The sequence below is a fragment of the Elephas maximus genome, chromosome 24 (assembly GCF_024166365.1).
Source record: "Elephas maximus indicus isolate mEleMax1 chromosome 24, mEleMax1 primary haplotype, whole genome shotgun sequence".
Classification (NCBI taxonomy): Eukaryota; Metazoa; Chordata; class Mammalia; order Proboscidea; family Elephantidae; genus Elephas; species Elephas maximus.
In genome coordinates, this window is record NC_064842.1 from 9461316 (window position 1) to 9473905 (window position 12590).

Genomic DNA, 12590 nt, shown 5'->3' on the forward strand with positions numbered 1-12590 from the left:
TGAAGGAATAAAAAGTTTTCTATCCTACTAATCACAGCTGCTTACTTATTTCAGCCTTAGAATTGAACGCTAAAACACATTTTAAAAGATGCATCTGTGCTACAAACTGCAGGTGAATTTCTGATGAGCTCTGTGCAGAGTCTAAACAGGACTTAAAGCCTACGGCCTAAGAGGGGGTCATTTTCAGTTCACCCTGCAGCCCATCAAAGAAGATACTGGGGCTCTACTGAGACCCTTCTCATTTCCTCATACCTATTTTGATTTTTTTTTTTTGATTACATTAAAACATTACTGTCTGAACAATTGATAAACACATGGTAGGTGCTTCTCCAGTACTAATATATATTGGTTTGGGGTCTGAATCAGATTCTAATAAATTTATTTAAATTCGATAATATGAGTCAGAGACATAAAAGAAAATTCTAAGCTCTTCAAAACACATTAAAAGAAGCAATTAAATAAATTCTCACATCTCCCATTGACATGCGCCTGTCCAGCAAGTTACTAGTTGGCAGCTACAATAAATACTTTAAAATAGATCTAATTAAAGAAAAGGCAATCTAGCTTATTTATTCGGCAGCAGTGAATACTCAATGCCATACATTCTTCTATTTCCGAAATACTCATTTTCTTTGGTAAATGCTACATGGTTAGATCAATGTGACCATATTGAGGAAGACGCGAAGGAAATTTAGACTAATAAGTCATTTGTCATTAAAGCAATAAATGAAAACCGTCCCACCCGGACTGACTGAAAGACAGTATGTAAGTACATGACTCAGACTTAAGGAAGTGGAAAAAGTCCCATACTTCCAAATGAAAAGAAAAAAAGGATTTTATATGTTTAAACCTCTGAAACACCCTATAGTTATAGTTCAGCTCGCAGTAGAAAGTAAACATGAGCTTTTTCTCCACCTCTCAAGATGAAGAGATGGTCAAAAAGCATTTGCACCCTCCCCCACTCAACTCTTGTTCCACCAATGTTCTGACGGCATTTCCTACATTAATAGATATTCTTTTTACATTTATTCAAAAACAAGAGTGAAAAAAAAAAAAAACAGCTCAGCACAGACAGGAATATCTAACTTTCCTGCTTTATGATCTCCTAGGGGAATGGAAAAAGATAGCTATGATGGTTCTGACACTTTTTTCAATGCACTGAGGCTATGTGCTCACCCGAGTCAGGTAGAAGTTCTAAACAACTAAAGAACGAAACAAAACTACTTTGAAGGTTGTGCTCACTGTCACTGAGTCCCAGACGTTGATATCCCTGGTATGTACACTAGTGTAGTTTGCTTTCGAAAATAAAAGTTCAAACTAAAGCTGCTGAAGTGCAGCGTGAGATGCCCAGAGTAACATAAAGGGGTCACCAGTCACATAAAAATTAACAGACATGTTCCACTAAAATTCAGCCCCTTACTGAACACATAGGCAGTCCCCCACTGAACACAGAGAGTGCACACTGCAAGTTTGGCCGGTGCCTATGACCCACCAAGCTCTCCCCACAAGCCAAGCTGATGGTCAAAGTGCCTGGTCTACCCAGTCTGGTCATGGGAGTACCAGATTAAAAGTGTGTGCAGTTTACATAATGTTCTTCCTCTTGAGTAGGTTTATGAGCTTGTCCATAGACACTTAGATAGCCCTCCAAAGGCACATCAATAGCCACTTCCGCCATGTTTCTTTTACTGAGGCCGTCACTTCCATACACATCTAGGGTCGGATAGCCATTGTGCTCCACGCAGCCATTGACGTGGCCCAGGGGCAGTGCCTCGGGAGGACAACACAGCTGCCTGGCACAGCTCTTGGAGATGCAGGGTGAGCTGCAGGGCAGGAGCAAGTCCTTTTGCTGCAGGGTCTCCTCCAAGTCCACATTTTCAAACTGGATGGTCACGCTGTGGATTCCTGCATTGTGGAAGATTTCTCGAATTTTGACGTTGGCGTCCTCATATCCCATGCCCTTTTGATACTTGATGTGCAGGGTGGCAATGATCTTTCCACTTATAAGTTCCCAGATGTGCAACTCATGTACACTGCTAACTCCATGCACACTAGACAGCTTACTCACTAGAACAGAGAAAAGCAAGCAAAGCAAAGGTAAGTTCTATAATTGAACATGGAACTATGGGAAAGATCTGGGCCCCTTAAACTTTCTCACCAAAATGGCATGTAATTACTAAAAGTTGTTGTTGTGTGCCATCAAGTGGATTCCAACTCAAAGAGACCCTACAGGACAGGGTAGAATTGCCCCATAGGGTTTCTTAGGCTGTAATCTTTATGAGAGCAGATTGCCAGGTCTTTTCTCCTACAGAGCAGCTGGTGCATTCTAACCGTCAATCTTTTGGTAGCAGCTGAGTGCTTAACTGTTGCACCATAGGGTTCCTTTTTACTAAAAGTTCCAAAACCAAACCAAACCCATTGCCGTTGAGTCGATTTTAAGTCATAGCAGCCCTACAGGACAGAGTAGAACTGCTCCATAGAGTTTCCAAGGAGTGCCTGGTGAATTCGAACTGCCGACCTTTTGGTTAGCAGCCATAGCTCTTAACCATTCACCACCAGGGTTTCCTTACTAAAAGTTACAGGTAGAAAAATAGCTGTCCTTTTATAGGCACATTTTCTCTTAATCTTCTTTCCCCTCTCTGAATTCTTATACCACATCTGTTTAGCACATAAAAGACAATTCGAGAATGTAGGTTTAACAAAAAACTTTAATACTAATGTCCAGAGTTGTTGAGTATACAATAGAATGAACACACAGTAGACTGCGGGTAAAAGTATAAAACAGAATATCTTTTTTTGAGGGGATAATTTGGCAATACAGATCAAAAACCTTTAAAATGTGGTCAGCAATTCTAACACTAGAAATTTACTCTAAATAAAATAACCATGGATGTTCCAAGTATTTATGTACAAGGATAGTTGGGGCAATGCAATCTGTATTAATGAAAAAATGGAAACCATAAGGAAAAAGCTAAATAATGGAATATAATAATGGCTGTTAAAGAGTGAGTTGCAGGAGAATATTTAAAGATATGGGGAAATGTGCCTGAGATATTTAAAAGTGAAAAAACAAACAGCTAAACTGTATGTATGAGGTGGTCTTTTTTTCTTTTTTTTTCTTACAAAACATCAAACGGTATTGAATACACCATGGGCAGCCAAAAGAACAAAAAAATTTGTCTTGGAGGAAGTGCAACCAGAACGCTCCTTGGAAGCAAGGATGGTGAGACTTTGTCTCCCACACTTTGGACATGTTATCAGGAGGGATCAGTCCCTGGGGAAGGACATCAGGCTTGGTAAAGTACAGGGTCAGCGGAAAAGAGGAAAACCCTCAAGGAAGTGGATTGACACAGTGGCTGCAACAATGGGCTTAAGCATAACAACAATTGTGAGAATGGCACGGGACCGGGCAGTGTTTCGTTCTGTTGTACACAGGGTCTTTATGAGTTGGAACCGACCTGACGGCACCAAACAACAACAATTTAAAGAGATGGTACTTAGTAGTGGTTATGAGCAAAGACCCTGTAACCAGCCAGAGTCTGAATACCAGTTTAGCCATTTACTACCTTCATGGCCTTGGGTAATTTACCTAGCAGTGCCTTAGTTTCCTTATCTGTCTGTAAATTAGGAATGATAATAATAGTACCTCATAAGATTATTTTAAGAATTAAAATGACTTACTATATGTAAGACACTTAGAACAGTACCTAGCTTGTATAAGTGTCCCTAAAGTGTTGCTATTGGTATTACTATAAAATTTTTTAAATAATGTTTTTTAAATTGTTACTTTATTAAAAGGCAATCTATAATTTGACATTTTAGCATTTATTTCCCTTTCCCATTCTCCACTGCATAACACATTCTTAAAAAAAAGTTTTCTAATGTATAACAGCTAAGATGAATATTTTTAAAAAATTGAAAAAAGGCAATCTAAGCCTATACATACATACATATATATATATAAAAAAAAAATATATATATATACATACATATATATATATATGTGTGTGTATATGTATATATATATATATAGAAACCCTGGTGGCATAGTAGTTAAGTGCTACTGCTGCTAACCAAGAGGCTGGCAGTTCAAATCCACCAGGCGCTCCTTGGAAACTCTATGCAGGTAGTTCTACTCAGTCCTATAGGGCCGCTATGAGTCAGAATCAACTCAACAGCGGTGGGTTTGGTTTTGATTTATATACATATATATAATATATATATATATATATATATATATATATCACAAATTGTTTTGTCTATATCTATCTTGTTTCCTCAACTAGGAAACAGTTCCTGGGAGGATAAAGGCAATGTGGAACCTCTATTTGCTCCTCTGTGCCCCCTCTCCCTGCCCACCTCCCCCTGCTCCTCTGTGCCCCTTTCTCTCCCTCCCCACCTACCCTCCTCTGTGCCCCTCTCCCTGACTACCTCCCCCTGCTCCTCTGTGCCCCCTCCCACCCCACCTCCTCTCCTCTGTGCCCCCTCTCCCTCCCCACCTCCGCCTGCTCCTCTGTGCCCCCCTCCCTCCCCACCTCCCCCTGCTCCTCTGTGCCCCCTCTCCCTCCCCACCCCCCTCCTGTGTCCCTCTCCCTCCCCACTCCACCTCCTCTGTGCCTCTCTCCCTCGTCACCATCCCCCCTGCCTTCTGTACCACCCCCCCTCCCCACCTCCACCTCTGCCTACAGCACTCACTGGGCAAACAGTAGGTGTTCAGGAAATAGAGGTTAATAAACTGTATAATAAACAATGCAGAGAGCTGGCCACACCTAACTGACCATCAGAGACAGTAAACTAACCAACACAGCCAGAGAAGAGGCCAAAGGGTACTAGAACACCCAGGTGAAAAGGTCCCAGGAGAAGCAAGAGGTATGGGCAATGGTGGGGCAGGCTGGTACCACAGCTACTCGCGCCATTAAGTGAACACAGGGAGGCCAGACTGTAACCTTCCTAAAACAGCCCCATTGTAAACAGGCCTTCATGAGGGAGAGTCTAACCAGGCCACACAACGCATTATGGTCCATTTAAATATAATTTCTGGTATTTGTCGTGAAATAAGGTCTTAAAACTTTCAGTCTCCTAGTGAGTCTGGATTCTATTTCACATTTTCTGGCTCAGTGGTGATTTCATAACAATATCGGATATGCATAAAACAGCTTTTTTTTTCCTATAAAAATAATTTCTATTCAGAAAAGCCAGAAATAAAGTTGTGTGTTCAGTTTCTTACCAAAATCTGAATAGTTCCCATTTAGAAATCCTACAAAATCTCTAAAATATTCACTCTCAGATGCTCATACCTAAAGTGAGACTTTGGCCTGCTTGAGCAAAGCAAGGAAACAGATTTCATTACTAAAATGAGGGATCGAATGCTCTGAATTTAAAAATTGTTATTTCTACAGTGTTAGGAGAAACGAGCTGGCCTTCATGCCCATGAAAATCAATGAACTAGAAAACATATCCATATATGATTTATGTTTTCAGAATAAGGAGAAGAAAAAAATAAGCTCTCGGCTGAATTGGTCTTACATGCATTACAATAACCCTTTGACAGAGGGGCTGTAACCCAGGAATAGGTCCTTTCCAACCCAGGACTCTACATTTTGCAAAACATTTACAATCGAATCAGAGAGTCATGGATTGGGAAGGACCTTCGGTTCTTGCAGCTGTCATCTTACTAGGCTACAAAACATATGAAGAGGTGGTATTTCCTGGTGATCTGAAGTATTTCAGAGTCCATAAATCAAACATTGCTCCAAAATACTGCTGGCCCTTTTGCCGGAGTCAAATGACACCAGCAGCAGTTTCAGATCAAAATCCACCATGACTTACTCAGCTCTTCCACGTTAACTCCTTTGGGGACCATCTGTAGCAGGATGGATGCAGTCTCCTTGATGAGTGGAAAGGCAGATGACAAAATGATGATGACCATGATCACGGTTAGGCTGGGGTCAATGTAGCACTGCCAGTTACAGGGGTCTTCGGTTTTCAGGGGACGCACATAGAATATGATGGCCGTGATCACCACAACCACGGAGCCCAGGGCATCTCCCATCACGTGCAAAAGTACACCTGCCGGGAAGGAAGAAAGACAGCTAAAGCACAAACCCAAGATGGAAGCCACATGGTGCTCACTGACTCGTCTTCCATGTATGTTTCTGCCTGTTGCTATTTATTTCCTGTTTGTTTAGAACAGCAGCAGAGTGGGTCAGAATGAAAAAAATAATGGCAGTTGTTTTTCGGAAGACAAAACAAGAGGCCACCCTCCCAAGACACAGAGAACCTGGGAAGAGGGAGAGTCTAGGAAGACCCTGAGCTAGCCGACACCTGAGGGAAGAGTGACTGCCACCCTCACAGTGCCACACTGTCATCACCCACCAGCCATCAGAGGGAACCCACCTGGAGAACAGGGGCCATGAAAATACTTTCTTTTTCTTTCAGGCCAATGTCTGTGCTACTGCTTGCTTTAAACGTTCCTAAGAGGAAAGGGAACTAAAATGTATCAAGAGGGTGGTTCCTTTTACTCTTTGTCTTCCCACTACCTGGATCCATTTCCCCCTTCCACATATGTATTTGCCTATATTTCACTTCAAAAAACAATAAAACAAACAAACAAAAAAACATTGCTGAGTCGATTCCAGCTCATGGTGACCCCACGTGTGTCAGAGAAGAACTGTGCCCCACAGGGTTTTCAAAGGCTGATTTTTTGGAATAGATCTCTAGGCCTTTCTTCCAAGACGCCTCTGGGTGGACTTGAACCTTCAAGCTTTCGGTTTTCAGCCAAGTCCTCGAGAACAGCAATGTTTTCACTGAATAATGTGTCATTTGTTACAATAAATAAAATTAAAATTCTTTAGATAGTAATAAAAATTGTGCAAGACTTTATTTAGAGAAAGTTTCTAAGGGCATACATGACGACACAGGAAGCATGCCCAGAAAACCAGTTGTCGTCAAGTCAGTTTCAACTCAGAGTGACCCATGTGTTTCAGGGTAGAACTGCACTCCATGGGGTTTTCAAAGAAAACATGTAGTCCTCAACGAAGAAGAAGTGGACGTTCCAATGTTTGTCATAGACTAAAATACTATTTAGTAAGTTAGGTGAAAATCTTATTAGGAGAATTAAAAGTGTAAACACAAAGTATTTTTTACTGGGAGTAACGTCAGGATCTTGCTGTTTAAAGCATGGTTTAAGGCCAAAAGCGTCAGCATCGCCTGGCAGCCTGTGAAGAACACAGAGTTTCAGGTCCCGCTTCAGACCTATTGAACTGGAATCTGCATTATAACAAGATGCCAGGTGATTCAAACGCATCAAAAAATTTTCCAAAGCGCTGCTCTGGAAGAAAACATACATTGAGAAAAGTCAGCTTTGTCTCACCAAATATCCCACAGATTCACTCGGTAGAATTAATAATAATCCAAATTACTAACAACTCACTCCTGGCTAAAATGGAATGGTCTCACTTTGAAGATGCTTTAATTGGGCTAATTCCTCCCCCCAGCAACACTTCCAGCTTTCTGAGTATGTCATGAGTAAAACGGCAGTCTGTAAACATGCTTAATGTAATTTGTGACAACTTTTCCCCCAAATAATGCTGGAGTAAAAGGATCTCCACATTTTCTTTTGGCTGAGTGTTTACTTGTAGTAATAGGATACTCATTCAATAAATCGTCCAGTCGATTAGAGACTAATAGTGGTCCCATAGGACAGATTAGAACTGTCCCATAGCGTTTCCAAGGCTTGAAGCACTTACTGATGAAGATCAAAGGCTACAGCCTTCAGTATGGATTACACTGAAACATGAAGAAAATAAAAATCCTTACAACTGGACCAATAAGGAACATTATGATAAATGGAGAAAATATGGAACTTGTCAAGGATTTCATTTTACTTGGATCCACAATCAATGCCCATGGAAGCAGCAGTCAAAAAATCAAAGGACATATTGCATTGGACAAATATGCTACAAAAGACCTCTTTAAAGTGTTAAAAAGCAAAGACGTCACTTTAAGGACTAAGGTGCACCTGACCAAGGCCATGTGTCATGGATTGAATTGTGTCCCCCCAAAATACGTGTCAACTTGGTTAGGCCATGGTTCCCAGTACTGTGTGATTGTCCTCCATTCTGTGATTGTAATTTTATGTTAAAGAGGATTAACCCATTGCCGTCGAGTTGATTCTGACTCATAACGACCCTATAGGACAGAACAGAACTGCCCCATAGAGTTTCCAAGGAGAACCTGGTGGATTCAAACTGCTGACCTTTGGTTAGTAATCGTAGTAGTTAACCACTATACCACCAGGGTTTCGTAAAGAGGATTAGGGTGAGATTGTAACTTCCTTACCCAGGTCACATCCCTGATCCAATGTAAAGGCAGTTTCCCTAGGGTGTGGCCTGCACCACCTTTTATCTCTCAAGAGATAAAAAGGAAAACGAAGTGAGCAGAGAGGTGGGACCTCATACCACCAAGAAAGAAGCACCAGGAGCAAAGCACGTCCTTTGGATCTGAGGTTCCTCCGCAGAGATGCTCCTAGTCCAGGGGAAGATTGATGAGAAGAACCTTCCTCCAGAGCCAATAGACAGAGAAAGCCTTCCCCTGGAGCTGATGCCGTGAATTTAGACTTGTAGCCTACTAGACTGTGAGAGAATAACTTTCTCTTTGTTAAAGCCATCCATTTGTGGTATTTCTGTTACAGCAGCACTAGATGGCTAAGACACTATTGTATTTTCAATTGCCTCATATGCATTTGAAAGCCGGACAGTGAATAAGAAAGACCGAAGAAGAATTGATGCCTTTGAATTATGATGTTGGTGAGGAGTACTGAATGTGCCATAGACTGCCAGCAGAATGAGCAAATCTATCTTGGAAGAAGTACAGTCAGAATGCTCCTTAGAAGTGAGGATGACAAGACTTCGTCTCACATACTTTGGACATGTTATCAGGAGGGACCAGTCCCTGGATAAGGGCATCATGCTTGGTTAAGTACAGAGTCAGCGAAAAAGAGGAAGACCCTCAATGAGACGGACTGACACAGTGGCTCCAACAATGGGCTCAAACATAGCAACGATTGTGAGGTTGGCGCAGGACCGGGCAGTGTTTCGTTCTGTCATACATAGGGTCTCTATGAGTCAGAATTGACTTGACGGTACCTAACAACAAACAAACAACAATGAAGCAGACTACCACATCTTTCTCTCATGGAGCGGCTGGTAGGTTCGAACTGCAGACCTTTTGGCTAGCAGCTAAGCACTTAACCACTGTATCACCAGAGCTCCCTATAAATAAATAAAACAATTTCATTTCCTTCTTTTGTGCCCATCCCCACCCCACAAAACTTTCTCATGAGTTGGCCCATGCCACTTGTTCCACTGGGATTAAACTAAGAATCTCAGCTTTAACTTTGTTCAGGACAGTAAAATACTACCATACTATTATGAAAACAAAATATTCCCTATACCATTTGACGTCATTTTCATTGCCTGCAACAGTCCGTCATTTATTATATGATTGTTCTTGTGCACGTTAGCCTTATTTCTGCCATTAGACTCTAAGTAACATGAAGATGAGTGTCACACCATGCATTTACTTTGTTCGTACTAAAGGCATACTGGTATACCTGTTTTTACTGGAGGCATACAACATCGCCACACACAACCACCCACTGCCATCAAGACCATTTCAACTCATGGTGAACTCATGGGGTTTTTCTTGTCTGAAATCTTCTTGGAAGAAACCCTGGTAGTGCAATGGATAAGCAAGCGCTTGACTACTTACCAAGAAGTTGGCTGTTCAAATCCATTCAGCTGCTCTGGGAGAGAAAGACCTGATGACCTGCTCCAGTAAAGATTACATCCAAGAAAACCCCATAAGGCAGTCCTACTCTGTCACATGGGGTCTCTACGAGTTGGAATCAACTTGGTAGCACCTAACACACAATAAAATCTTTATGGAAGGAGTTCTGGTGGTGCAACAGTTAAGTGCTCAGCTCATTGAAAGGTTGGAGTTTCAAACCCTGGGATGGGAAGTCTCAAAGAAGGCTTCTCCAGAGGTGGGCAGTTTGGGCTGGACTCTGAAGAGGAGACAGACTTGAACAAGCAGAGCCAGGAGAAGGCATTCCAGGCAGCAAGACCTGGAGGGAGGCTATGGACAGAGGACGTGTTTGTCAGGCAATGGGACTCGGGTGGACTACATTTGCAATCCCAAAACCGGATACTGTCTTTATAAGCCATGGTGGCATTGTTGTGTGACGTCGAGTCTATTCTGACTAGCAATAAGTTTCTCATCTGTAAAATGAGGATAAATAATAATATCTGCCTCACTTCCCTCAGAGGCTAGGTCTGAAAAGCATGTGAAACAAAGTCCGAAAACCCACAGAGATGTGCACAGAACTGGAGACAGTGAGGGAGGTCTGAACAGGGAGCCTATGATAAGGATGGCTACCCTTTGTTGAGCAGGTCTTCTGTCTGTCCCCACTACCCATGTAATCCTCACAACAGCACAATGATGCTGGTACTCCATTATAGAGATAGGGAAACTGAAACTCAAAGAGGTTAAGCTCCTGGCCCAAGGCCATCTTGTTGACAAAAGGAGGAGACAGGACTCAAACCAGATTAGTCTGACTTTACAGCCTGTGCGATTGCTTGTGCATTAAAGCAGGGGGAGGGGGAGCGGCAGAGAGGGGAGGCAGCAATATGGTAAGGGTGGAAGTAGGCAGTGAAGTAAAGGGATGGGGAGAGAGAAGTGGTGGGGGGACAGGAAGCAGTACAGAGGCAGGGGAAGGAGGTTAGGCTGTGAGGGAGTGGGTGGGGGGAAGATAAGGCAGTGAAGGGGTGAAGAGAAGGGCAGAAATGTCTAGAAAAGAATGTTGGAACTGGAACATACAAGCCCTTGAATGTCAGCAGTGTTAGACCTTATTCTGGATGGAGTAAAACTTTCTGAGCAGGCACTGATGTGATCATATCTGTGATTCAGAAAGATAAATCTGGCAGCAGTTTCCAGATAACAAAGGTTGTCCCTCTTTAGACAACTTAATCATAATCAATTACAATGTTCACAAGGTAGCTTTGCAAAGAAGAGAAAAACCTTAGCACCTGGCCCTAACTTGCTGGTCTAAGGAGTCCCTGGGATGTGCAAGCTCCATGGATAATTTTTCTGGCACCTCATGCAACCTTAACAACCTAGCAAACCAAGAATGCAGACAGTAAGCTAGGTACTTCTGTAGGGGTATAAATATGACGAGAGTCATGACTGGGGTCCCTGGGTGGTGCAAATAATTAATGCATTCAGCTGCTAACTGAAAGGTTGGCGGTATGAGTTCACCCAGAGGTGCGTTGGAAGAAAGGCCTGGTGATCTACTTTCAAAAAGCAGCCATTGAAAACCCTGTGGAGCACAGTTCTACTCTGACACACATGGGGCTGCCAGGAGCCGGATTCAACTCTATGGCCACGGGTGCTGGAAGAACGAAAAACTTCAAATAGTCATATCCAAGGAGTGGCTGCTGGATTTGAACTGCCAACCTTTGGGTTAGCAGCCATATCACTTAACCACTGTGCCACCAGGGCTCCAGTCATATAACATGCACTGGTGATTTAACATAGTTGAAATTTGATAATTGTCCCAGCACTTGGAAAAACCACCAATGCTGTTGAATTTGTTGAATAACTGAGAACAACGTGCATTAGCCCTGAGCATTTACAAGAGGTTATGAAAGGAAACCCTGGTGGCGTAGTGGTTGAGAGCTATGGCTGCTAACCAAAAGGTCGGCCGTTCAAATCCATCAGGTGCTCCTTGGAAACCCTAAGAGGCAGTTTTACTCTGCCCTATAGGGTTGCTGGGTTGGAATCGACTCAACAGCAATGGGTCTATGAAAGAACAATGAGCCCTGGTGGCACAGTGGTTAAAGTGTTCAGCTGCTAACCAAACGGTCCACAGTTCAAACTCACCAGCAGCCGTGGGAGGAGAGACCTGGCGATCCGCTCCTGTAAAGATTACAGATTAGGAAACCCTGTGAGGCAGCTCTACTCTGTCCTATAGGTTTGCTACGGGTGGGAATGGACTCCACAGCACACAAGAGCAACATTTTCAAAGGATGAGAGAGCGCTTTCTTATTGGAAAATAAAATTAAGAACATTAGAAAATCTCGTGAATGGGAATTCATTTCCAGTGATACCAGGATTACGCTTCCTTTCTGTACGTTTACACTAACGTAAGAGACCTCAGCATCCGACACTCTGCGGCAACGTTTTCTAACGCGTTGTGTTTAATGCTATTAAAACCGACCCCTGCAAAGCTCACTGACAGGCATTTGAAAAGGATTCAGCTTTTCACTGTGTGTTTCTTAGAACTCTTTTTTTTTTTTTTTAATTCCCATTTGAAGAAGAGAACAGTCATGAAGTTTAGAGGTGCTGCTGGTTCACAGATGTTTCCCCTGCTGACCCGGGGGGGCAGTCCTGCTTTCTAACACAGTTGCTTCAGTGGCAGAAATGCAACCATTCAGCAGACAGTGCATGCTGGAGAAGCAAGCCGTCTGTGCTTGGGGTCTAGAGACAGTGTGCCATAATGGAAAAAGCCAGAAATGTGAAGCAGGAGCCCAGAA

General features: G+C 42.7%; 1 protein-coding gene across 2 annotated transcripts in view; it reads right to left on the reverse strand.

Moving 5' to 3' along the window:
* Positions 1-1564: 1564 nt before the first annotated feature.
* Positions 1565-12590, reverse strand: part of SLC30A10 (solute carrier family 30 member 10) — a 45336-nt gene continuing 34310 nt past the window's right edge. For both annotated transcript variants that reach the window (XM_049867999.1, XM_049867998.1), the window contains exons 3-4: positions 5827-6066; positions 1565-2064 (exon numbers count right to left, since the gene is read on the reverse strand). In XM_049867999.1, coding sequence (XP_049723956.1) covers positions 1565-2064; positions 5827-6066 — 740 coding nt within the window. The remainder of the gene's footprint in view (positions 2065-5826; positions 6067-12590) is intronic.